Genomic DNA, 26,997 nt, shown 5'->3' with positions numbered 1-26,997 from the left:
TGGAAAACATAATAATTTTTATCAAGCATGGCTTCATTTGCTTTATTTGACACAATCTCAAATTTTCAAAGATTTTATGGTTGCTTATTTGGCTTCTAATAAAATCAAAACATGGTATGTAAATTAATTATGTAACATTTTGAAGAAAAGCATATATTTCCTTTACTAGGAAAATTTGAGTACAATCTATTGACATTAGAAAATGGTATATTAATCTAAAAGAAAACATACAAAAGCAATTAGGTTAGTTAGGGATTTAGAATTAAACTGAAATACTGAATCAAATATATCTTACAAATTTGAAATTGAGTTCACTAACCAGGTAAAATAAGCTTAATCAAGCTTGACATTTCATTTTCTTATTGTCTTGTCATATTTTCCCCCAAATTAGATCAATATATAAAGTAGTATATTCTCATTTTCTAAAAACTCAAAAATAGAGTCATGGTTCAAAGTGTTCTGTTCTTTTCAGTCATTCAGTCATTTGTACAAGGATTTAATCTTTTTAACTATGTTGCACCAGGAAAAGATGAAATCTTATGCCTACATAATATTGCATCACATAGAATAATCATTACTGGTATGAGTTTGTTTGACTCAATATGGCATTCTTCATGTCAATTATAAGCTTGTAAATTATTTTATTGTATTTCGCTAGTGCTGCATAGGACAAAGTAGAACATTTTTATAGAATGGTTTCAGAGAAATTTCTTGCTTTCATCAAGAAATCGACCTTCTGTTCTCTCACAAACTGCTATTCTGAATTCTTTTTTATACTCCTATTTTCTTTTTTAATATGATATCCAGATGGAGCTGAAGAGTGGACTACTGAGCTTCCGGTTAAATACCAGTCTTGCCCTTACACAAGTAGATCTGTGGCTGGGACTGTCCTATTGTGATGGCAAGTGGAATAAAGTCACTATTAAAAAGGAAGGCTCCATGTTGTCAACAAGCATGAATGAACTGATGAAGTGTGTGCCAGATTCCAGACCACAGTTACTGGAGGTGAATTCACCTGTCTATCTGGGAGGCATCCCACAGGAGCTGCAGAACTCATACAAACACTTGAATTTGGAACAAGGTAAACTTGTAGAACTCACAAATATATACAGCCTTGTTTCTTCCAGGTTTTGGTGATGTTACATTTCAAGATACAGCAGTAGGCTAAAAGCCATATCTTTCAAACTCCTCTCCCTGTTTTTTAGAATTTTTAGCCCTATAGAATAATCACAGAACACCTCAAATTGTTGTGTATGCTACCCTCAAGTATATGCCATTATCCTATCTATACTCAATACATTTATTCCAAATTCTTGCATGCATATATTATATATAATGCACACGAATATAGTTCCTCATATGTTTTCATCAAAAGCACATGCAGCTTTAGTTGTTTTGGGTACTGATCACTATGTGTATTTACAGATGAAAAAAATTAAGCTGATGTTCAGAATGAGAAAAAAATGGCTATTCATTAGTTTTGTTTTCTTTTCTGCATTCCTGCTGATTCCCTCCATGCTTTTTCGGTAGAGTTTTCATGCAGAATAAGTACATGAAAGAAGTGATTAGATTGAATTCCCAAAACATAATTGTGAAAACTTTATTATATTGAGTTGATTATTAATAGCCATCAGAGGAGGGAATAGTGCATTACTGCTAACCCTAGCCAGCATTTGACTAAGTTAAAAGATTAAAAAGATTAACAATATCTAAGTGCATTCAGTGTGGCAGGCATGGGCTTGAGAGTTTTGCAAGAGGACAAGTGTTATTTCTTCATAACAAGGCTATGAGTTAGATATCATTATTCATATCTGCATTTTACAGATGAGGAAACTGAAGATCAGAGAGGAAAGTAACTTGACAAGATCATGCAGTTAGCAAGCAGTCAGCAAAACAGTAAATTTGTTTCAGGCAACCATGTGTCAAAATCCAGTCAGGTGATCTCATTTGTGGGCATCAGTCAATACACCTTATCTTTAATGTGGGGGAAGCACTGTAACTTCTGACAGGTGACCACGCATGGGCCTATGCAGAAAATGCCATCCACATATTTCAAAATCCATATACCATGAATAGTTAAAATTTCCATGAAGCAGTCTTTGCCTATTTGGTAAGTACATAAAGATTTAAATGCCTTTGAATAGGAAATATATGGCAAGCTCTAAGGAGACTTTAGAAGGGTAGTAGTAAGGAGTTAATGAATAACTGGGGTATAAGACAGTAATGACATTTTCAAGGCACTTAAGATGTAACAGCAGCTAAAAATATTACATTCGTACAGGAGCTTCTCCAGGTTTTTCGATTTCTAAGGTTAGGAAGAACTTGAAAATCCTTTGTGTGAGTGAGATTGCTTGATCCTATTTACATCTATGAAAATAAAAAGAAAAGCCAGCATATCTGCTTTTGTGCTTTAGAATTTATACCTAAATTACTACTGATGAACTTATAGAAATGGCTAAAACTGGTGCTGTAGGTGGGAGTTTGAAACTTCAACAAGAACCAAAGGGGAATCATTTTCCTTTTTATTCATGGGTAACACTAAATGTTTATCATTGCAGTGTCATGCATGGCAGGGCATCTCGAACCACTGATAGCAAACTGAAGCAGGGTAGCTAGAACACAAGAGAAGTCACAGTTAGCTCTGATTATCACTATTCAAGATACACTGGGATCATATGGAAGGACTATTAAAAATGCAGATTTTGTGTCCCCCTTCCCTAAGAGTCTGACTCAGATGCTTTGCGACACTGATCTATATGAGCACCACATGTCCTATTCAGTGATGCTGGAGAATATTCACAGTCCAGAGAGGCAGCCTGCATTCAGTCAATTGCAATTAAAGTGACTCATGTTCACTTAATGTATTTCTTTCAATCCACTATCAATAGTCTTAAAAATCTTTCTTTTTTTCCTTTTTTGTGCTTCTTAATTAGCACTTTTTACCCTAGAGGCTCTATTTTGTGGTCATATAAGTGCTAGTTTTTTCTTATCCATTAATGTTGTAATTTTCTTTTGAATCAAATGCAAAATTAACTTTCCTCTTTTCTTTGGAACTGCGGGGCAACATAATGTGCTGAAGATGTACTTCCTCGTATGCCAGGAGTTTATCTTCTGAGAGCTGTGGTTGGGACAGTCACATCTAGGTTGGGCTGGCTGGGTAGGGGCATATGGTGTCACAGGTGCTCAAAGCTCCCAGTAAAGAGGGAGAAGGTGGATCCTGGCTCCCAGTCTGCTGCCAAGCCCAGGGCCGTGGTGCAGGACTGCCTCCCCTGGAAGAACAGCTACTGTCTCTCTGATTGTCAACCTAGAGCTCTGGACCATGTTTTAGTTATTCAAGGGCTTGGTGGGAATTACAGGAGTTGGGGAGTGATTCTCAGTAAGTCAGGGGGGGCAAGAAAAGGAGGAGTCTTTTCTGTTCCTCACATCCCATTCAAATTTTGAAGGTAGCTGGGAGTGTTTCTGGTGGTGCAGAGTTGACAGAATGGAACAAAGCTTCATTTGACCAAACTCTTTGGTCTCAGCCAAAAAGATAGCACGGGGTGGGGGGGGCAGGAAGGGGGCTGTGAGAACTGTATAGCTTTTACCTCCAGGGCCTGAGGCGAGAGGAACATTTCCCTAGGAGGATTAGCACTTACCAACCTCATTTAAGAACTCTCTGGACCTTTCTCTTTATCTGCAAAATTAAGGAAGAATACTATCTCTGTGGCCTTTCTTAAATTTACAATACCATCTTGAGAATTAACTTTTATGACATTTATTATTTTTATTTAAAAAAATTATGCTAAGATCACATAATATAAAATTTATCACCTTAGCTGTTTTTAAGTGCACAGTTCAGTGGCATTCAGTGTGTTTCCATGGATTACCACCATCCATCTCCAGGACTCTTCTGGCCAAATTGAAACCCTGTACCTGTCAAACAATAACGGCATTTCTAAAAATAGTACTCATGTATTCGCCAAAGTTGTCTTTCCAATGTTCTCCTTTCACTGTAGGAAATTTAGGATATGGAGAAGTTAGGCGACTCAGTTATGTGCTATCAGAAAACTGCTGCTAAAAAAAAAAAAAAAAGGATGTTTTACTTCTGAATTTTCTGGCAAATGTTTTTATATTGAGCTTCATTGCTTAGATTTAATCCACCCCACTTCTTTATATCTATAGTATGTTTAAGATTGACTAACAATATTGACCAGCTGAGCCTAAAGTAATAGGAAAGAACACTTAGAAGCAAGGAGGCTACAACTTACTTGTTAGAAGATATAAACACTGAAGACCAATAGCGGGTGCTTGATGCTGCAGTTGGGCTCAGGGCTTGTGACACCTACATCCCATATCCGAGTGCCTAGGGTTGAGTTCTGACTCTGCTTCTGAGTCCAGCTTCATGCTAATGCTAACTCTGGGAGGCAGCAGGTGATGGTTCAAATATATGAGTCCTACCAACCATCTGGGAGACCAGAACTTCAGCCTGACCTACCCCAGGCTGCTGTGAGCATTTAAGGAATGAACTAGAACGTGAAGATTTCTGTGTCTGTGTCTCTATATAATAAGTGAAAAAAAAATCTTTAAAACAACTAGAAAAAACAATATGGTCATTTTAGACTTGAAAATAGCAATTGATGTGCTTGAAGCCTTTCAAACTTGTCAGTGCTTTGTTCAGAACAAATGAATGGGTATGCCCCAGCAGCGTCACACACTCTGGTTTGTCCCAGTGTTTGCAGTGTTTTGAGCAGAGATCTGCCAGACTTCGTTGAGCTGATTTCTCATTACTCAGAATAACAAGCAATTTAAAGACACAGCTATTCCCTGGCTGTCTGGATGCTTTGTGGGGTTTATCCTCTAACAAAAATGTAGAGAATGTTCCAAATTCATTTCATGCACATTCTATGTTAAACATCACAGAACTGTGCCAACTAGTGGCTGTTTGAAGGTCACCAGTGTGGCAGTACACATTCTGTGACATGCCATGGTCTTGCTATTGCCAAAATAGAATTTTGGTTCCCATCATTCTAATGTGAATGCACAGTTGGTGGCCACTTTGTATATTCAGGAATACAAACTCAGTGAAGACTGTAGAGCCCAAAAAAAGCTCCTCTGTACTTTGATTTAACTGAGACTAAATTCTATACCACAGACATAATCATTAGGCCAGGTGGACTTTGTGGCACAGTGGGTCACCCTGAAACTTGGGGGCTCACATCCCAAACCAAGAGCCTGGGATCAAGTCCCGCCCCTGCTTCCTATCCAGCTTCCTGCTAATGTGCTCCTTGGAAGGCACCTGGGCATGGCTCAAGTACTTGGGTGTCTGCCACACACGTGGGAGATGTGGATGGAGTTCCTGGAGCTGGTCTGGCCCAGCCTGGGCTGTTGTGGTTAGTTGGGGAGTGAACCAGCAGATGAAAGTTTGATCTCTCTCTCCCACTCAAATAAATGAAAATACGGAAGTAAGTTTTTAATAAAAAAGATTAGTATGTAATTCATGGGAATGTCTCAGAATTCTAATACATTTTGAAATTATGTTCTCTTTCTTGCTTCCTGCATGAAACCCTCGGAGTGCATTTTCCTCCAATGAGTATGTTGAATAATCACGCTAATTCACATTAGTTTTTGGCACTTGAAAACTGATTTATATAGTAATTTGATTTTCCTGAATTGGGGGACATTTGAGTACTTCCTACCATTATGTGTAATTGTTTAACTTTTATTTCAAAAGAAGAAACATAATTTAGAAAATGCGGTTCTAAAGAGCTTAAATAAATGCTTTTTGGTCCCAAAAGTTGAGTTCCTCTTACTGCAAATAGGATTTTAAAGGCATAGAAATCAAACTGTTTGCTTCTAACAACTCAGCCTGGTAACAAGCAAGAGAAACCTAAAGGATTTCGCAAGCAAGACTTGAAAGTTTTACAATTGAACCTAGCCACATTCCTGCTCCCCAAATGCAGCGCTCCCGAGGATAGAAAATGATTGGTAATTAACGACTGAAGCCCTTTATGTGATACTAATCCCTTACTGTTTGCTAGGTTTCGGTGGTTGCATGAAGGATGTTGAATTTACACGGGGTGCTGCCGTTCTCTTGGCATCTGTGTCCAGCAGCGCTGTCAGAGTCAATCTGGATGGATGCCTATCACCTGACAGCGCTGCTAACTGCGGGGGAAACAACTCCATCCTGGTTTACCGGGGAACAGAGCGCAGTGTTTCCGAGAGTGGTCTTCAGGCTTTCACAGGTAACACGAAGGTCCTCCAGGTTAAACGTGGCGTGTCTCCCTCCTGTCCCTGCCCCCACTGCTCTCTATATGGACGATTGTAATGTTGCTAATTCTTCTTTCCATTGAAGAATACCTGTATCGAGTGGTAGCCTCGCATGAAGGAGGTTCAGTTTATAGTGACTGGAGTCGGGGCCGTACAACAGGAGCAGGTAAATACTATTTATCTTCCAGTGTTTCCGTGCCCACACCTGTGTATGTTTGTACATATGAAAAGCAGAAAAGACCATTACATTAAGGTACTAGTATTTTTGTACTAATAACAGAGCACACTTTGGTTTGAAAATGCATCTGTCGATGACTAAAGCCTTTAACCAATCAACAGTTTACTAAATATTTGCTCATAAACCATTCTTTCCTCTTTGGCTACAGTAGAAAGGAAACTTCGATTGTGTTAAGGTTTTAGCAGACTCCACACACCACAGTGTGTCTGAGGATAGGAAACTTTTCAGACTACATAGATGCCAGGAAGCTCAGGCCAGAGGTCTGTGTTACCATCAGACCTGGGGAGGGGGGATCCCCTCAACCCTCTCTTCCTGGGAGCATGCTCAAAACCAGTCCTGTTGGAAGCAGACATGTCTGTTATCACAGCATTGCTGATATTTGCCACACAGTAGACCATTACAATCTTAGAATAACCCTCTTGGGACAGAAATTGCTTATTGATTTAATATTTTTGATTAGAAGGCTGACAACTAGGAGACCAAATCTGATCAGATCTAATCTTAGACACCTGACTTAGAAATGTGTTGTTCCTCTGACTGTGGCCACAACATATTCTTATCCAATACCATCCCAGGAAGGCACGCATCATGAAGAGTTCTGTGAATCTGTAATCCTAGCTTTGTCCTGCCATTTTGGGTCAAATGTTTGTCAGAAAGTCAAATAAATCTCCAAATGGCTACCACCCATGTCTCTGGAAGAAAGTTTGCCTAGCAAATAACAATCTGCTTAAAGATGATGCTTTTAAGCAGTGTTCCCATGTACTTATTACTCACCCCAGCCAATCTTTGAGGGATCTTCTTAATCTGAAATATTAGAGTACTGAGGTGGGCCACTAAGCATAATCCTCAGGGCTTGCTGCCTACAGATTTTGCCGAGCAGGGCCATGCGATGCTTTTTCAGAATGATTTAAGTGATCATCCATTTATAGCCAGGCAACGAGCTGAAGGATCTCTTAAAAATCCTTTCCAACTTCAAAGCTAGGACAAAGCTCCGACATAAAATATTCATTTGTTACTGACATGTTCTCTGCCCCTATTTCACACTCCTCTACCTTATAAACAAATATACTATCAGGCCTGCTTTGAGGATAACTCAGCAACATAAATAGGTGTCTAGAAAGTGCATTGCTTGCGTGGCTTAATAGACTCCATTGTGAGTCCCACTGAGAAAGTACACAAATAGGGCTCTGAATTTACAGCCATGATCTGACCACGAAGTCTTATGCCATAAATTCATATTTACAATCTGACCACAATACAGAGCAGCTACATGCTCCCAAGGGCTGGAGAATAATTGCACTATTTAATTATTTTTGAGTCAGTTTTGCTCTGTCCCATATGAGAAGACCATCTGTTAGACAGCACTTACTTTGCCCTGTACCGCATTTCAGGACAAATAAAATCAGCATTGCGCCCGTTGTCCCTTCACTTGCAACTTGATCATGTGGTGCCCATGGTGTTTTAACTGCACAGAATGGTTCCTCCTCTCTGTTTCCTCTCATCATGGATGTCCACTGTGTTTCCCTTAAAGCTGTCCTATTTTATGGGTCTGAAGAGTGAAATCAGAGGAGGAGGATATTTGATGTGGGACAATCAGAGTGATTGTCCATTGACAGGGCTCAAGGCTCCAGGAGCAGTTCGAGCCGGTTTCTCATCCATCATCCTGCCACAGAGTTCCTTGGGCTCTTTCTTTGTGTCCCCAGTGCAGTCAGCTGTGATGAAGTTGTTACCAGAACCGTAGCAATATCTAATAAATAGTTAAAGGTTATGGATTTTTAAAATTAGGGTGCTCAACTTGCAAGTGTGGTTTTTGCCATCCCTTTAAACCTTCTGATTTTGTATTATTGCTTTGAAATATTCTGAGCAAAATGTCTGGGAAAATGGTTTTGTAGAATCTCGAAGGTACCAGTTTCCCTCCTCACCCCAGATGCAGTTAGGAGTGTATCCTCTATATTAGATCTGGTAGAACTTTTTGGCTTTTTAAAAATTAAGTGGCAACACACTGGAATTTGGAAAATGGAAGCAGCCCTTCAAGTACAACCCAATCACACTTGTGAGGTTTTTTTTGGCTAATACATTGAAGATATAAAAGTGTCAAACACCTATGTATAATAACAGTCTAATTATCTTGCTTCAAAGGGGTACATCATTATATTGCTTGAACTTGTTATCTGCCTACCATCCACCTCCTTCTTTATGAGTGATGCTTAAACATGTCGGATACATTAAATGTTTTTGGAAAACCTGGACTAGACTTAAAAGAATGTTATGTCGATGGAGTTTTGATGGTTTTGAAATACCGCTTAAGCTGAATGGCTCAAGATGTGCAGTCATATTAAATCAATGCTGAAAAGTTACAACGCTAATAAATTGTATTTATGCTAATGGTTGAGTCTGATTTACTGCAGCCATTAAAAGTGAAGAATAGAGGCAGTAGTCTTCTCATAGCTACTATGTTCTCTATTTTCCCTTTTATTCTTTCATAGCTCCACAAAGTGTGCCAAGTCCCTCAAGAGTCGGCAGCATAAACGGATATAGCGTTGAGGTGACCTGGGATGAACCTGTTGTTAGAGGCGTGATTGAGAAGTACATCCTGAAAGCCTACAGCCAGGAGGACCCCCATCCACTTGGCTTGCCTGCTGCCAGTGCTGAATTTGTCAACACCAGCGCCCTCTCAGGTAAAGGTGATTTCTTAATGGAATGAATCTTTTTATTTCCTTTCTGTCTTGATCTTGAATAAAAACATTTGGCTAGTTTTTTTTTTTCCCCTGAAATACATGAAATACATGTATATTATTTTTGCCTCATTAAAAACAACTAGGGAGGAGGTGGTGTCTTGGCCTAGTGGTTAAGATGCTGCATCGGATGCCCGCGTGCCCCACCATGGGAGTACCTGGTTTTGATTCCCAACTCCAGAGCCCAGCTTTCTACCAATGTGGACTCTAGAGACGGTGATGATGACTCAGGTATCTGCGTTCCTGCCACTCAAATGAGAGACCTGGTTTGAGGTTCTGGCTCCTAGTTTTGGCTTTGACCCTGTCCTGGTTACTGGGAAATAAGCCAGTAGATGGGATTTCTTGTGCTCTATCCATCTCTCATAACTTTCCGCCTATCAAATAAACTTTTTTTTTTTTAATTCAAAACAACTACCATCAACCCTGGTAAGAACCTGTATCTTCCTGTGATGAGAAGTACAATTCTGTGAAAGCACAGGTTCCTATGGATTATTTCATTACAAGGTTGATATTCTTTCCATCTCCAAGAGATTAGGTCACAGGTGGCCATAGCCCTTTAACTCCACAGATGTCTTTGGGGGATTCCTGTGTAGATAGACTCATATAAGACCAGCTTAACTATTTTACCATAGAGCCATTTACTCTTTGGGACTAGCCCAAGTTCACACCACCATTATTTGTTGTAAAATTGCTGATTAAACCTAATTATCTCAAGGTGGAGGAGTATAAGGGCCCCAGCAGTCTGACTGGCAAATTGGTGAATCAATTTCTCACAGAGAAGCATGCCACATAAAATGATGAGAGTGAAATATACACTTCAGTTAACATCTAATAATCAAACTCCTGTGTGTGCAGCAAGACAACATTTTCAGTTTTATAAAATGTGGAAGCACGCAGAAATCAAAAGCTAAACACCAGCGTTTGACCTCTCAAAAAAATGATAGAAAAAAATTCCCCTGTGAAATACTCCTGTAATTTGAATAATCATATGGATGTTAGAAGAGAATTAAATATCTTTCCAGCATATCGATTTTCATTCCCTTGAATGAAAACACTTGACTTCCTTGTTTGAAATCTACAGCCCAAATACATAACCAATCTTAGAAAAAATAAAAAGCAACCCTCAGAGCCCAGCCTCCTCTTCATTGTTCCCTATCTTACCTACCTGACGAGAACCCTGCCTGACTGTGCCTACAGACTGCCTTTTCCCTGGTTAGGTGTGGCAGCTGGACGATATCACCAAAAATTCTCAATCCCCACTAGCAAATGGGCACACACTGATGACATCAAGATCACTGTATTTCTATAAACAGCTCCTTGTCCCATTCTCCTTAAAATACGTGAGACTTTCCTAAGCCCCCCTTTCTCTTCCCACTCAGCCATTGGATTTACATTCTAGATTAAATTAAACACTTTAAAAGAAAAATAATTATTATACAGGATTTCATTTACTTCCTTTTACCTAATGTATCTATTAGTTTTATTTTTTTCTTCCTGATGGGGTTGAGTTCTGAGCTCTTAACTTCAGCCTGTCTCTGTCTGGCCATTGTGGGCATTTGAGGAGTGAATCAGAAGATGGGAGAGTTCTGTCTGTGACTGTCTGTCTTTCAGATTTTCAAATAAATTAAAGTTGAAAAAGATTTTTAAAAATAATATTAACAATTAAAGGGGATTCTGATGTTTTCTGCTGACTTTGGTTGTGCAGGGTCAGGATAATTGAGTAACACCAAAACCAGCTTGGATAACTTGCAAGGTCAGAGAATGTCACAGAAATGGGAAAGACGCTCAAAGTGAGATGGAAAGAGAGAGAAAGTAGAGAGGGAGAAAGATGGATTTAGTGGATTTATGAGTCAGCTTTTCACTGCTATAATGAAATGCCTGAAGCAGATTAACTTTTTAAGCAAAGAGGTTTGTTTGCCCCAAGGGCTTTGGAGACTGCCAATCCATACATAATGACTCAGGATCCTATGAGGACCCCATGGCAGGTGGCAGATGAGGAGAGTGCATAAAAGAGGAAGTGACCACACCTCAAACAGGAAACCAGAGAAAGGCTGACAGTTTCAAGCTTTTATAGTATATGAAACAATCAGTCTGCTTCTCTACACTCTCCCCCACCTTGATCCAGGAGACTAGAATTCTGTACTGAAGGCAGCGCCCCTAGGAACCAAGAGATTTGTCACCAGGCCCCACCTCTGCAAGGTTGCACCTCCTCCGATTACTGCCATCCTGGGGAGCAAGGATGCAGCACACAGACCTTAGTGAAGACAAACCACTTCCAAGCCATAGAAATGGAGATGTTGGGGGCCTGGAGATTGGTTGGTGACTGTTGGTTCCCAGTTGGTTGAGATAACAGATATCAAAGAGGAAAAGAAAAAAAACAATAACAGAATAAGTGAATGTGGACAGTTTTGCTACTGGTTGTGAGGGTCACTGCCTTTTCACATTTCTTTTTTTGGTTGTTTGTTTGACAGGCAGAGTTAAACAGTGAGAGAGAGAGAGACAGAGAGAAACGTCTTCCTTCCATTGGTTCACCCCCCCCAAAATGGTCGATATGGCTGGCGCGCTGCGCCGATCCAAAGCCAGGAGCCAGGTGCCTCCTCCTGGTCTCCCATGTGGGTGCAGGGCCCAAGGACCTGGGCCATCCTCCACTGCCCTCCCAGGCCACAGCAGAGAGCTGGACTGGAAGAGGAGCAACCAGGAGAGAATCCGGCACCCCAATCGGGACTAGAACCCGGGGTGCCAGTGCCGCAGGTGAAAGATTAGCATAGTGAGCCGAGGCGCCGGCCACCTTTTCACATTTCTTATGTGACTTTTGTTGAGATTTTACTTTTTAAATAATTTTGCTTGTTAACATCATATTTGTTTGAAATAATGCTGATCCTAGATATACAAAGCAATTTAGCTTTATTGGTTGTTACAGGGTCCTTTGCTGATTAAGTTATATTGTTATCAGAAAATGTATTGATTTCTTTTCATTATTTTTTTCCTGTTATATAATGAACTCTCTTATTCTTTAAATTTGGGCCTTTCTTCAGCTTGGAAAATTTGCTGTTATGCAAATATGAACACAAATTTTGTGAAAAGCGGTAGTTTCTTCCCATGTGTCCTCCTTTGTTTAACAATCCAGAACACAGTTTACAGAATGAAATCAATCTACACTCAAATGCCACCTATATCACTTCTTAACTGAATCATAGATACATTTAAATATATATCCCTGGTGCCAGTTTGGTATAACAGGTGAAGCTGCCGACTGCAAAGCCAGCATCCCAAACAGATCCTGTTTCAAGTCAAGTCCCAACTGCTCCACTTCCAGTCCATCTCCCTGTTAATGTGACTGGAACAGCAGTGGTGGATGGCCCAAATGCAGGGGCCCATACACCCACACTGGGGACCTGGAGGAAGCTCCTAGCTCCTGGCTTCATACCAGCCCAGCTCTGGCCCTTGCAGCCATTTGGATTATGAACCCGCAGATTGAGGATCTCTCTCTTTCTGTCCCTCCCTCTCTCTATAACTCTTCCTTTCAAATGAATGAATAAATCTTAAAAAAATCTTAAAATATATTCCTTTATTATAGTTTCCTTATCTGTAAATTTGGTATTAAAATCTTTCTTATGAGATTGCTGTGGTGTTGTGACACAGTGGGTTAAGCTGCCAATTCTGATGCTGGTATCCTGTATCAGAGTTCTGATCCAAGTCCTTACTCTGCTCTGTTTCTGATTCAGCTTCTTGCTAATGCACCTGGGAAGGTAGCATAAGATGGTCCAAGGACTTGGACCCTTGTCACCTACATGGGAGACCCAGTTAGAATTCCTAATTCTCGGCTTTGGCATGGCTCAGTCCTGGCCAATTCAGTTGTTTGAGGAGTGAACCAGCAAATGCAACACCTCTTTTGGTCTGTCACACTGCCTTTCATTAAATAAACCATTAAAAAATTTTTTTTACAGATAGAGTTAGAGAGAGACAGAGAGAAAGGTCTTCCTTCCTTTGGGTCACCCCCCAAATGGCCACCACGGCCAGAGCTATGCCAATCTGAAGCCGGGAGCCAGGTGCTTCCTCCTGGTCCCCAACGCGGGTGCAGGCACCCAAGCACTTGGGTCATCCTCCACTGCCTTCCTGGACCACAGCAGAGAGCTAGACTAGAAGAGGAGCAACTGGGACTAGAACCATCGCTCATATGGGATGCCAGCGCCGCAGGCAGAGGATTAACCAAGTGAGCCACGGCGCCGGCCCCAAATAAACTATTTTTTTAAAAAAATGAATTATCTATATGAAACATTTTGCTCAGAAGCAGGCACATAGTAAAAGTTCAATGACTTAATAGCTGTCTTTATAACTCTGAATTACATTTTCTGAATTCCAGGTTATTGCCTCATAATTGTTTCCCTTTTTTCTGATTTTCTGTCTACTTTTTGAAACTTCTCAGCTTATTTTTATGCTATTTATATAAATTTTATTTGATAGGCAGAGAGACAGAGAGACAAAAACAGAGAAAGATCTCCCATGTGCCAGTTCATTCCACAAATACCTGCAACAGCCTGTTCTGGGCCAAGACAAAGCCAGGAACCAAAAACTCTGTCCTCATCTCCAATATGAGTGGCAGAAATATAAGTACTTGAGCCATCACTTGCTGCCTCCCACATGTACAGTAGTTGGAAGCTGGAATCAGAAGCGGAGCCATCACTTGAACACAGTTATAGGATGTGGTTGTCTCAAGCAGTATTTTAACTGCTGTGGCAAGCATCTGCTCCTAGGATAATTTTTAATTGTCCTATTTAAGACATTTATATAATTTGCTCCTCATTTTATCCAACTCCCTTTGATTTCTGCCTGCCTCTCAATATCCTAACTTGCATCTTCATCTCTCTTATTTTCCACTCACCTTCTTTCTCTTGTTTATTGGATCTCAAGTTCTTTTCTATCTTAGTTCCAGCATACTACTGCTTATTTCTGAACTCTATCTATTTTGTAAGTTAAATCCTCCCTAGAACAAGATCATTCCCTGAAATTTGCAGGCAACATTCTTGTTCTCCTTTTGAGTTACCATTTCTCAATCAAATACACCCCCAAATCTCTACTCCACAGTTCAGTTGCAACATTCCTAAACTTACCTTCAGACTGGGTGTTAACACAGCAAAATCAGATAGTTTTCAAATCCTTTTACTGGGCATTGGTTGCTGCTAATGATACCCTTCACTGGGGTGGTGACAGGGTCAATAGAAGTAAATTGGCCTTGGCCTTGCAGCAATCCTGCAGCCTCTGTGCCTTTCTTTGCAGGGTTTGGCAAAGTGGGAGTGCTGGGAGCTTGCCGGCACTTAGCTCCTAGATGGGGAGTGAGTTTTCCTGGGATGCTCCTTCTAGTAGTCCACTTTTCCTTGTCTGGTACACTTCCAGGTTTCTATAAACTTTGGTCATCTTATTGGGATTCTTATAAGGTGATATTTTACCACTCTAGGTTCTCAGCAAGTCACTTGGGCCGCTGTATGCAGCTGTATGCCCCAGCTGCAGTCTGATTTAATGGGTCTGGAATGACTCCTCAGCATGGGTATTTTTTTTTTTTTTTTGGACAGGCAGAGTTGGACAGAGAGAGAGAGAGAGAGAGAGAGAAAGGTCTTATTCCGCTACGGCCGACACGCTGCACCAATCCGAAGCCAGGAGCCAGGTGCTTCCTCCTGGTCTCCCATGCAGGTGCAGGGCCCAAGCACTTGGGCCATCCTCCACTGCCCTCCTGGGCCACAGCAGAGAGCTGGCCTGGAAGAGGAACAACCAGGAGAGAATCCGGCACCCCAACCGGGACTAGAACCTGGAGTGCCAGCGCTGCAGGCGGAGGATTAGCCAAGTGAGCCACGGTACTGGCCAGCATGGGTATTTTTAAAGAGTCTCAGCTAATTCTGTTGTGCAGTCAGAATTGGGAAACACCACTAGAAGCAAGAGTTTGACACCAGTGGTCAATCCAGAAATTGTTTCTTTTTAAAGATTTACTTATTTATTTGCAAGTTGGAGTTAAAGAGAAGGAGAGGTATAGGCAAATAAAGAGAAGTGTTCCATCCTCTGGTTCACTCCCCAAATGGCTTCAGCAGCCTGGGCTGTGCTAGACCAAAGACAGGAGCAGGAGCTTCATGCAGGTCTCCCATGTGGTTGCAGGCACCCAAGCACTTGAGCTATCTTCCACTGCTTTCCCAGGCAGGTTAGTAGGGACCTGGATTGGAAGTGGAGCAGCCAAGACTTGGACAGGTGCCCATATGGGATGTTGGTACCCAATATGGCAGCTTAACCAGCTATGCCACAGCCCCAGACCCCCAACCAAGAAATTTTTGTGACAATTTCTATCTCCCAACTAAAATAAAAATGTGGGCTGAAAAAAGATAAAAGCACATATAAAACTAATAAGATATTAAAAGCAAATAAGTAACATTAGCAAAGGAATGTCACAGGACAATAAAAATCAAGTCTCGGGAAGAAATTGGCAATTAAGATCAGACTTGCAAAAAGCAGAAAGAAAAAAAAAAGTCATTAAAAAATGAACATCACCCAAGAGAACTAGGAGAATAGAATAGTGAAACAGAATCTTTTCTTTGTGAATTAGGTAGCCAGAGGACTAAATGAGAAAAATTTCAGTAGCAGTGGAAAGTTCCAGGGTTAACAGCCCCAACTCAGCAGCAGGTGGGCCCATTTGGGTCACAAGTTCAGGATTCTTGCCCTCTTAACTCCAGGATTCACAGCGAGGACTTCCTGAAAGTACACTTCCTCCCTTCCTTAGCCAGAGCCTCCGGGTAGACAGCCCTATCCTTATCACTGTTGTGTGTCTATGGACTTGTTGCAAAGGGTTACAATGAACTCTGGGTAAGTTCTGTGGATTTTCCCTCAGCCCTGCTTGCCTGAAAAGCAGCTGCCCTGAACTGCCTGGCATGTCCCCTCAAGCTGTGGGCTGCTCAGAAAGCAACTTCACAGTTCAATTTGAAATTATGTCTGGACTGAATATCCTGAAGTTGTACATACATGATTATCTTTTTCTTAAAGACATTTAGGCCTTCAAACTTAATTATAGGTATAATTAGTATAGGGCCCCGGCATGATGCTAGTGGTATAATTGATACATAGAAAATGTTTTCTCAATTCTGTTGTTACATTCCATTAAGATAAAATCTAGAAGTTATATTCCTTTCTTGGGTAGAATAAATAATAATAGTATTTATTACATGGTGTAGTTTAGCAGTTCAACAGTACCCCAAAATTTATGTAGAAAATTTATGTAGATAAATTAGACATTTTAATTTATAATACAATTGATAATAATGCTTTTCCCACTAAAACTGGTTCAGCCCTCATATGCAGTAGACCTCAAAATTTATCTGAAGAAAATGGTTAACATATTGAAAGTATACCTAATTTTTCTTTATCATCCACACTTACTCCTGCTACTAATTAGGACTCTCAGTTCGTTGGGTCATGAGGTGATTCCCAAATTGCTTATCAGTTCTGTTCTTGGGTACCCTCACACAATTTTGTACAAGCATTTAAAATCGACATTTTATTCTGCATTCTAGTTGCTTCCTTTGCAGAAAGTACATGGACCACACATTGAAAAAATACTGTGTCAAGGAATGGTCACTGAGAAGGGGTCGTTTTCACCTGCTAGGGTTGAATTCTTTCCTCCTTTGTTGTATCTGTAGCAGCTTTGCTGTAAGAAGGCTGCTAAGGTAAATAAAGAAATAGAGGTGGTATAAGGAGGCCCTCTGACCCCCAAGGGCAATGCTTCTGAATGTGCCCAGTGCACAGGAGGTGACACTTGCCTGGGGATCATGGAAGAATGCAGATTCCTGTTCTCTAGGTCTGCAGACAGGGTGCCATTCTGCAAGGCTAATCAGCCCACTCCACCCCATCCTGCGATGGCTGGTAGGAAGACAAGAAGCTCCCTACTTATATGGGGAAAGAAAAAATGAAAAAGCAAAGAAGGAAAGACAAAAAAAATGGAGGGAGAAATGGTGAAAGATCTCTATTAGATTCAGAGAAAAGTGGAGAAGGCATGGAAAAGCAATAGGAAAAACTTAATAGATGATGCCCCAACAAAGAATGCTGTCCAGTCCTGAAACTATCAATATCTCTCAAGTGGAAAGAATATGTGAATAACTTTTGGGTTTCCAAACCACTGACAGAGGAGTGAAACTCATGGTTGAGGTGCCTACAAAGAGAATTAAGACTAGGAACCTTAAGGAACCATTGATTAATGAAGAGTTAGAGGCATACACAAAACCAAATGTACTATACTTTATGGGCCGTATAAGGAGTTGTCAAGGGGACTTTAAATCACAAGTTATTTTGGCCTCATGCCTGACTTTGGAACTTAAACCCAGCTTTTATTCCACCAGCAAGGTTCTATTCTGTATGGCTTTGTATGTGTATATGTCACATATGCACAGATTACATATATAATATTACACACACATATATACACACACACAAACACATTATATGTGAAATCATACTTAGTGAGAACTCTGCAGAGAGATGACTGCAACTTAACGTCATGCCATTTTTTTCTATTCAGCTGAGAATCCTTTTTTTTTAATTAATTAATTTATTTGAAAGGCAGCATGGCAGAGGGAGGCAGAAACAGAGAGAGAGATTTTCCATCTGCTGCAAAACTTCCCAAATGGCCACAACAGCCAGGGCTGGGCCAGGTCAAAGCTGGGAGGCAGGAACTGCATCCTAGGCTGCCACAAAGGTGATAGGAGGCCAAGTACTTGGACTGTCTTCTGCTGCCTAGCCAAGTGCATCAGCAGGAAGCTGGGTGGAAAGCAGAGCTGCAGGGACTCTATCCTGTGCTCTGGTATGGGATGCTGGTGTTATTAGCAGCAACTTAACCTGCTGCACCAGAACAGTGGTCCCTCAGCTGAGGATTCTCACTCCAATGTTGTTCAAACAGCCTTGTAAATCCATGTTATTTCTTGATTAGACAATAAGCTTCTGGAGGGCATGTATAGCCTTTTATATTTTTTAAAAGATTTATTTATTTGAAAGTCACAGTTACACATAGAGAGAAGGAGAGGCAGAGAGAGAGTATTCCATCCTCTGGTTCACTCCCCAACTGGCCACAATGGATGGAGCTGTGCCAGTCTGAAGCCAGGAGCCAAGAGCTTCCTCCAGATCTTCCCCCAAGGGTGCAGGGGCCCAAGGACTTGGACCATCTTCTACTGCTTTCCCAGGCCATAGCAGAGAGCTGAATCAGAAGTGGAGCAGCTGGGACTTGAACTAGCACCCACATAGGATGCCAGCACTGCAGGCGGTGGCTTTACCTGCTATGCCACGTTGATGGCCCCAACTTTTATATTTCTTTTAAATCATACTTAGTTCCTTCCTCAAGGTAGCATCAGTATACTTCTATAAAAAGGATGCATGAAGGAATAAATGAACAAGTTCAGCATTGTGCTAGCCCCAGAGCTAATGTAATAATAATATTGTTTTATTAGGTTGAGTTGGATTGAGTATTAAACTACTGGCACTTACTAAGCTGTCATCAGTATTCTAGTTTTCTAACTTTATGAAATGATGTATAGAACAATCACAATTGTGACACATATTTGGAACGTAATACACATTTTCCAATAGGAAAAATGGTGCTGGTTTGGTAAATAGAATCTAAAGATTGATTCTAAAACTCATACCTCATAATGAAACTCAAGCACTATGTGTATTTGAAATTTAAAGTAATGGAAGCTAGTATCTCTGCAATGCTGACAATTATACCTAACAGAAAATATTCATATATTTATAAAAGTTATCTACTGTGCTCCAGACTAGTGCTAGATACTACCTATGCAATTTTTTATATATACCACCAAAATATAGCTCAATCACTCTCTGTAAAGTATAATGTTATGTAGGAAATAAAGTTTTATGGGGGAAGAACTAGGTTTATCATTTTAAACTAGTTTCACTTGAGAGACAGAGAAGCTAGAATAGTGTTGTCTTAAACAAGATAAAATTTTTCTCTGTCTCGTAACAGATATCCACAGTTTGTCAACCTAGAGGCAGAATGTTCCAGTGCTAGGTACCCATGCACTTCATGTGTTTGCTATGGCATCCCTAGAGATAGGGTTTATGCCTCATGGTCCAAGGCAGCTGCTGGAGCTTCAGCTGTCCAGTTTGCTTTCCATCCGGGAGAAAGGAGGAATGTTGAAAGCAGGATATGCACATTCACTTTGAAGACATATTTTAAAAGTTGTTCCTCTACCCATGGTTGTATTCTATGGTCAAAGCTTCAGTACATGACTGTATCTAGCTGCAGGGGTTGATGGGAAATGTCATAATTTAAAGCGTCCATTTGCTCAGCTAAGAATTCTTTTTATTTTACTGAAGAATCTAATACAAAATAAAAAACAATTAGTAGTCTAGCAGTCTATGCTACAATAAGTAAACATCAGAAGTCATCATGGTATTGTTAAAAGATTAATTTTCAGGAAGTCTCTGCCAGTTTTTATAGTACTCCATAAATTAGTATTCCGTATTTGTAGTTTGTCACAAACTATTTCTTTAAATGTAAATCTTGAAAAAAATTCTCTGAAAAATGCATAGTACAAAAAGATGGCCTATGACATAAATATTAAAAATAGAAGTGATGTAATGTTTCTGCTTAGCTAATGTAGAAGAATTTCATTAGGTAATGCAGTGTTGATGAGTTAATAGCTTTGTCTAACTCTCTTGAATACATAATGTGGCTGAACTACTTGCACATTGTGAAATATTCAGAGATAGTTTTTTTTTTTCTTGCAAGTTATTCAATTTATTTTTTGCAACAAGAATCTACAGTACAGGACTTGTATTTCTTTTTGACAGTCAGTTATACCAGGGTTAAAAATGATGGTGATACACATTGGGAAGCAGCAGATAAGGGCTCAGATACTTGGGTCCCTGCCACCCACATGAACCACCTAGGATGATGATAGGATAATATTCCAGGATCCTGGCTTTGGCCTGGACAAGCCCTTGCTGTTGTGAGTATTTGGACAATGAATTAGAAGATGGAGGATCCCTGGTTCTATCTCTTACTCTCTGTCTCTCTTTCTACCTTCCAAAGAAACCAAAATTAATTTTAAAAAATTTTAAATCATGGTGATATATAAATTTTTCTATAGAGTAATAATCAAGTAGAAATGTCCAAAATTCTTATAATACTTAATAAAAATACTTTGTTATGCAACAGATTTAATAAAGAAAATGAATAGCCATTCCAATTTTCTGCTTTCCACCTTTTTAATTATTTTGTATTTTGATTATATTTGGAAGCAATTGAAAAGATTCTATACAAGTGAATAAATATAAAGCAAAAAATAAAAGTCTAACATATTTAATAATGTATACATACACATAGCTTTTCTTATGAATCAGTCGCTATTATAAAGGAGTGTTGTAGGCATGCATACTCATTTTGAGGAGCCAGCATGCTACTCTGTTTGTATACAGCATGTTTTAGTAATAAATTTGATCATTTGATCACATTTTAAGGTACATTTTCAATAGAATATTTTCTATAAAACGTATGCTATTTTGGGTAAGATTTCTTCAATAAATCTTATTCTTATAAAACTAGGGTTTGGATCATAAGAGAAAATCAATGATTTTTTAAAAGATTTATTTATTTATTTGAAATAAAGGGTTGGAGGCAGAGATAGAGAAAAAGATTGCCCATCTACTGGTTCACTCCTCAAATGGTTACAATGGCTGGGGCTGAGCAAGACCAAAGCCAGGAGCTTCTGTGTCTCCCATGTGGGTGCAGGGGCCCAAGTGCTTGGGCCAGCTTCTACTGCTCTCCCAGGCTCATTAGCAGAGAGCTGTATCAGAAGTGAAGCAGCCAGGATTTGAACCTGTGACCATATGAGATACCAGCATCTCAGGTGGTGGCTTAACCTGCCGTGCCCCAACACCAGCCCCATGAATTGATGATATTGAATTCAGAAGACACAGTTTCTAATCTTGGCTCTACTGCCTTCTAGATGTGTAGAGTTGAACAACACCTTTTACATCTAGCCCAGCAGCCCCCTCTGCAGAATGAGATATCCCAAGAGACATCAGCAGGAGATGTACTGGTCAACAGGGCTGACTGTCATTTCTCTTTCTTTTCCTCATGTGTCCTTGCCTGTCTGCCAGTTTAGTCGGGTCCAGAGAGTCCCGATGATTTTCAAGGATCCATGAGGAGTTAATACAAGTGCATGGCTTCAAACTTACATAGAATTAGACTGAAAATGCCAGATTTTGTAGTTCTCGCCACTAAGGACTTGATTTAAAATTTGAGATTGGACGTAAGCCTTCTAAAAGAATCTTAACTGAGTAATGCTTTGAGGTCAATTAAAATTATGTTTAAACTATTCTCTAGTTCTGAGATTAGACCCTTCATCTTATAAAGTAAAATTTTTTAAAGATTTATTTATTTATTTGAAAGTCAGAGTTACACAGAGGAGGGAGAGAAGGAGGGAGGGAGGGAAGGAGGGAGGGGGGGAGAGAGAGAGAGGTCTTCCATCCGATGGTTCACTCCACAATTGATGGCAACGGCAGAAACCACTCCGATCCGAAGCCAGGAGCCAGGAGCTTTTCCCAGGTCTCCCATGCGTGTGCAGGGGCCCAAGGACTTGGGCCACCTACTGTTTTCCCAGGTCATAGCAGAGAGCTAGATTGGAAGTGGAGCAGCCAGGTCTTGAACCCATATGGGATGCCGGCACTTCAGGCCAGGGTGTTAACCCACTGTGCCACAGTGCCAGCCCCTAAATTAAATTTTAAAATTATTTTTTCCTCTCAAAATCCTTGACCCAAGGTCTTAGATCTGTCATGTTCCCTATTAGAAGTTATAAACAAGGTCAGAAAATCCATTGTAAGCAGATTAAATGGATGAAACATTAGCCATAAAGTTTCAAACATATTACTTACATTTGGAGTAAACCTACTCTTCCATCTGTTGAGTAAATTGGAAATTGGCTTTTGTTTCTTAAATATTAGAGATCCTTATTTTTGTCTAAAATGTTATCAAAAACACAACAACAAACCCCACCTTCCTAGGCTACCAAGAACCAGAGCAGAAGCCTCCTGGATATGTTTCCAGATTGCTATTAGACCGTTACATTTTCATCCATATTTAACAAATGTCATTATTCAGTTTCATGGGGTCACTGTGTCAAAATGTCTGTGTTAGAACTTTAATTTATTTTCAGAGATCCCTTTAAGTGGGCAGAAAGCATGGCATGTTGGATTGATTTACTGTCTTTAATCCATCCATTGGGGTTGATTTGGGATGTATACTCAAAAATTAGAATTTATTAGGACTGCAGTGGAAGCCTGAGCCAGAAAAGAAAATGCTCTTTTGCTTCTGCTCTCTTTCTTCTGGCTGGCTTTTCTTTTAAAAACTGGGTTCTTCCATTATGTCTCCAGGTAGTGGTAGCAGCTCTGCGTGTGTGGGATCCCTTACCAGATGGCCCTCTTAATAAATGCCTTGCTCCTGCCCACCCTGTTTCTTGATCCAAATGTGAAATGCCAGCAAATAAATAAGAGCATTGTAGTCTGATGAGTTCTCTTGAGATGGGGAAAAGCCCTGGGGAGAGGAAGTTGGAAACAGCTTTTCTGTTTGCTGGGGCTGCCCCTGATCGCTGGCCAGCGCACAGAGGGCACTGCTTAGGTATTAAGAATCTAAAAGCACAGAGAGAGGGAGGGAGGAAGGGAGAGAGAGAAGCCAGAAGAGAAGGACAGGAAATTCCTCATATGATTCCAGTTGCTTCTGCTAACATGAAAACACTGTTGGATTGATGGAGTCCATTTGAAATATGGTGCGTGACCTTTGAGAGGGGGACCACTGACCTCAGACTCGGGCTAGACAACTGCCGTGTGCAGATTTCACCGGCAGACTCAAAGTGCAATGGAAATGAGTAGGTAATGAGAGCAGAGCAGCCAGTTCTTTAATTGAATTAAAAGCTGGGTGACATCAATGCAGACACCTGTCCAATTACAGACAGGCCAAGGTGTTTACCATTGCTGTACAAGCGATTCGGAGATGACAGAAATCTTTCCGCCCACAGATTAACATAATGAAGGAGAACAGATTACAGTGGATGCTGGCCAAACACCTAGGTTGGCAGCTGGGGGTGGGGTGCGGGAGGGAGGAGGAGGCTGCTGAAGTGTGTAAATAGAGATGGAGTCCCTTTTTTTTGCTCCAAACTGTGTTTGCCTTTAGAAAGAATGCCCTTTGGCTTTGTGTCTCAGGCTGCGTTTCCAGGCAGAGCATTTATCCTTGTCTGCATTTAGTCAGAGGAGTTAATCAGGGAATTTCAACGTCAAAGCGACTCCTCTGTTGTTTTTTCTGCTTCTCGGCATACAGAGTCCTATTAGAGACACAAAGGCTTGCACAGCTGGTGTCAGCTCCACAATGATTTTCTCCTAGGTAGTCGGGCTGCCTCCGATTATTAATATTTCTCTTCGGCTCCTTTGAAACTTGAGGTGAGAGCAAAGGAAAGAAAGTGTTGGAGACAATAATCTATCATTGAAAAGAAACAGTGCCTATTACATTGCTGGCTCCTGTAAGGGATGGAGTGGAGGGGTAGGAAGAAGCTGAATGGAGCTAAGAGGGTGAAAGTCTTCATTTTTTTGGTCAACCATAAGGTACCCATTTTTGGTAAACCAGAGTAACAGTTGCAGGATAAGGAAAGCAGGAAAAGGACATGGCTTGTGCACTCAAGGGATTCCCTAAAACACTGCAAAGTCTTGTAAGTTGCAAGCTTCTCCAGGCTGAGGTTCTCCCCCTCTACTACGTTGAAATCCTCAGGCACAGAATTTGGAGCCGTATACAGGAAGACTGTCTCTTAAATATCCTTTCTTTCCTCAACATCCTGCCCCAGCTCTTTCAGCCTGGACTTTCAGCACCCACTGTGGCCCACAGGACAGCCATTCAAAGGAAATCTACTAAGCTGACTTCAAAACTCCCTTGGTGGGGCATGTCAGGATTTCTCAATGTTAAGCATTAATGCAAAATGCATTATCACTTAGCAGTGAGAGTTATGGCCCTTCTGGTGCCAATGATTTTGATCCAGATACCAGTGTTCCTGTGTTTCATGGGATACTAACACTTTTAAGACATCAATAAGGCTTACTTTATGCTTATTGAATGTTTTTTTTTTCCAACTTTTTTCTTTCAACTTGCCTTCTTCCATTATCAAGAGAGACTGGCAGGTTTCCTGACATGGTTGGGACCATTTTCTCATTTCACAGAGTTTGTGGCTGAAAGGAAATTTGAGAGGTCATCTGGCCTGCTTTGTGGCAGGAGCACTCTCGAGTGAAAAGAAAAAGACTTCCCTTAGATGTCTCCCAAACAAGGTTTCTGTCCAAGCCAATCCTAAAATTCTCTCTCTTTCTGATACTGAAACAAATGCTCAATGATTACCCTATTTTTTCTTATTTGTCTTTAATCTTATATAGCCCTTCTATCATCTTTGAGAAGTATAGACTTTATAAATTCCCTTGTCCACTTGGCATGTATGCAAGTGTTCTGCCATATGTATTAATCACAAGTTAATGTATTATCATTGGTCCTTCTAGTTCAAACATTTAGAAAAACCATTTGTGTTTTATAATAATGCCTTTTCTAGAGGCATACAGAAGAAACATTGATAAGTATTTTATTATGACTATATTATACTAGCAGTACTATTGTTTTTTTCTGGAGTGCTACTGTGACACTTAAAGCTACTCTGCTACTCTGATGCTTAAGTCCATTAGAATAATAACTTAAAGTATATAGCCAAGAAGGTCTCCTTTGTTTAGTCTTGAATAGAACATGCTTGTCCTCATTCTTTGATAATAGTACAACTATTTATAAGCATCAACTTTTAACCATCCTGGTGAACTCTCCATATTGAGAAACTAGAGATAAATTGTGTTTCCCAGATGTTAGGGAGACTTTTTATTATCCCTATTTTGTGAAGACCACTAGGTTGACCAGCCCCTTCCTCTACCCCAATGCTTAATTTTAACATGACTAGAAAAGAGAAGATGCTGAATCATAATAACTGCTCTTCCCACCACAGTAAATTATCCTAATTTAGGGAAATAATCCTGTATTTAGGGAAAACTATCCAGCCGTTTTGACAATCATTGAGACTTTTAAAAGAGCCAGTCCTTTCTCCTGTAGAAATAGAGAGGAAATGTCACTCAGCCTCAAAAAGTATAGAATGCATTTTAAAAGTGTGATTTTCAAACCATCTCAAACCTTCCGCCTGGGATCCAAAGTTGCCAAAAACCAAAACATTAACTTTCTTCTCCTTTTTTTTTCTATTTCTATTTTGCAGCTTTCATTTCTCAGCATTTATTATTGTTTCACCTGACTTGAAATGGGAAATGTGACCACTTTGATAAATGGCCCAAAAGATGATCTAGTTTCTCTCGAGCATCTTTCTTTAAGCATCTTTGGACTTTTCAGTGGCATGCAATACAGTTTGGGGAACTTCTTTACCAAAGTGCACAGCTACAGAAACAAGTCTACAGAGAAGAGTATTACCTGGATTTTAAAAGGGGGTTGGGAATTAGCAAAGGAATATATACACACAAAGTACCACCTTTATTGAAGTCAAGAAAGGTTAAATAAACACTGGAATTTCAACATTGAACTTCAGTTATGATTTGAGAAGAAATAACATCTCAGATTAAATTATTGCAAAATTGCAAACTAGTAGAGCTGTTTTTGTGTTTCACCTGGATGCCTGACACATCCTCATGCTAAGCATGTCAGATCACCAACCTGTGTACAAAACCACTATGTCTTTTTGGATACAATATTCCTATGCCTTAGCAAAATCATGCTTATCCATATGAGGCACTGCTTTTCACATGTGCAAAATAACGTGATGAACAAAAGAAACTTACCTCATATTCCAACATATTTTTCTTGCCCACGTTAGGATTAAAAATGTCATTATCTGGGGATTCTTTCATTTCTGCTGGTTCAAACATGCATGTTATCTTATTTGGAAGCTTACAGTAGTTTCCAACGTGGTAATAGGAAGGACGTGGCAAATGCCAAAGATGTTCTGAGATAGAGTGGCTAGCACATATTTTATGATGATCCCTTAGTTTCGAGCCTGCAGTTTGGGGATCATGGAAGAGGCGTTAAGAAATAAGAAAAACAAAGCATATGATAGTTTGAGACATTGAGTATGCATTGTGGCATGTTGAGTGAGAGATACCAGTGGGACATACATGTAGGGATACATGGCATGCAGGAACAAAAGCAGAGACAGAGCTTGGAAGACATATGAAGCCTGCAGATGGAAATGTGATCACTGAGAGGTGAGGTTTGATGCCATAACAAAGGCAAGTGTTTAGAAAAGGAAAGAAGAACTCAGACTTGTGAAATAAAATCTAGTTCCTATGAGAGGAATGCAAGACATATGAGTCAATTAAAGGAAAGAGCAATCTCAATAGTTAGGAGAAAATCCAGGAAGATTCAATGTTAGAAGGAAGCTAAGGGATGACAAAGTCCAGGGAGTATAGGAGGATAAGGAGCAAGGAAGGTTTACTTGGCTTGATATCTAAGGAACCATGAATGATCTTTAAAAGATAAAAGTTAGTCATAGAAGCTGAGTTGTAGTTTTAACATGGCTTGAACTAACAAAACTCTACTACTTATACAGCTCCATGATGAGTTCTGTATATTACTAAGCAAGATGGTTCATGTTCACACTAACTCTACATTATCTCCAGGTTGCATCCCCATCTCTTTCAAGACAGGGATTACTGTTATCTGTT

The 26,997-nt window shown here is 40.2% G+C and overlaps 1 protein-coding gene across 1 annotated transcript in view; it reads left to right on the top strand.

The window, feature by feature from the left end:
- Positions 1-26,997, top strand: part of USH2A (usherin) — an 855,126-nt gene that overhangs the window by 412,774 nt on the left and 415,355 nt on the right. The window contains exons 26-29 of the mRNA XM_062211324.1: positions 808-1,081; positions 6,018-6,221; positions 6,332-6,412; positions 8,971-9,162. Coding sequence (XP_062067308.1) covers positions 808-1,081; positions 6,018-6,221; positions 6,332-6,412; positions 8,971-9,162 — 751 coding nt within the window. The remainder of the gene's footprint in view (positions 1-807; positions 1,082-6,017; positions 6,222-6,331; positions 6,413-8,970; positions 9,163-26,997) is intronic.

The sequence above is a fragment of the Lepus europaeus genome, chromosome 14, assembly GCF_033115175.1.
Source record: "Lepus europaeus isolate LE1 chromosome 14, mLepTim1.pri, whole genome shotgun sequence".
In the NCBI taxonomy this organism is placed as follows: Eukaryota; Metazoa; Chordata; class Mammalia; order Lagomorpha; family Leporidae; genus Lepus; species Lepus europaeus.
Note: the sequence above shows the minus strand (reverse complement) of the source record. Positions and strands in the feature narration are given on the sequence as shown.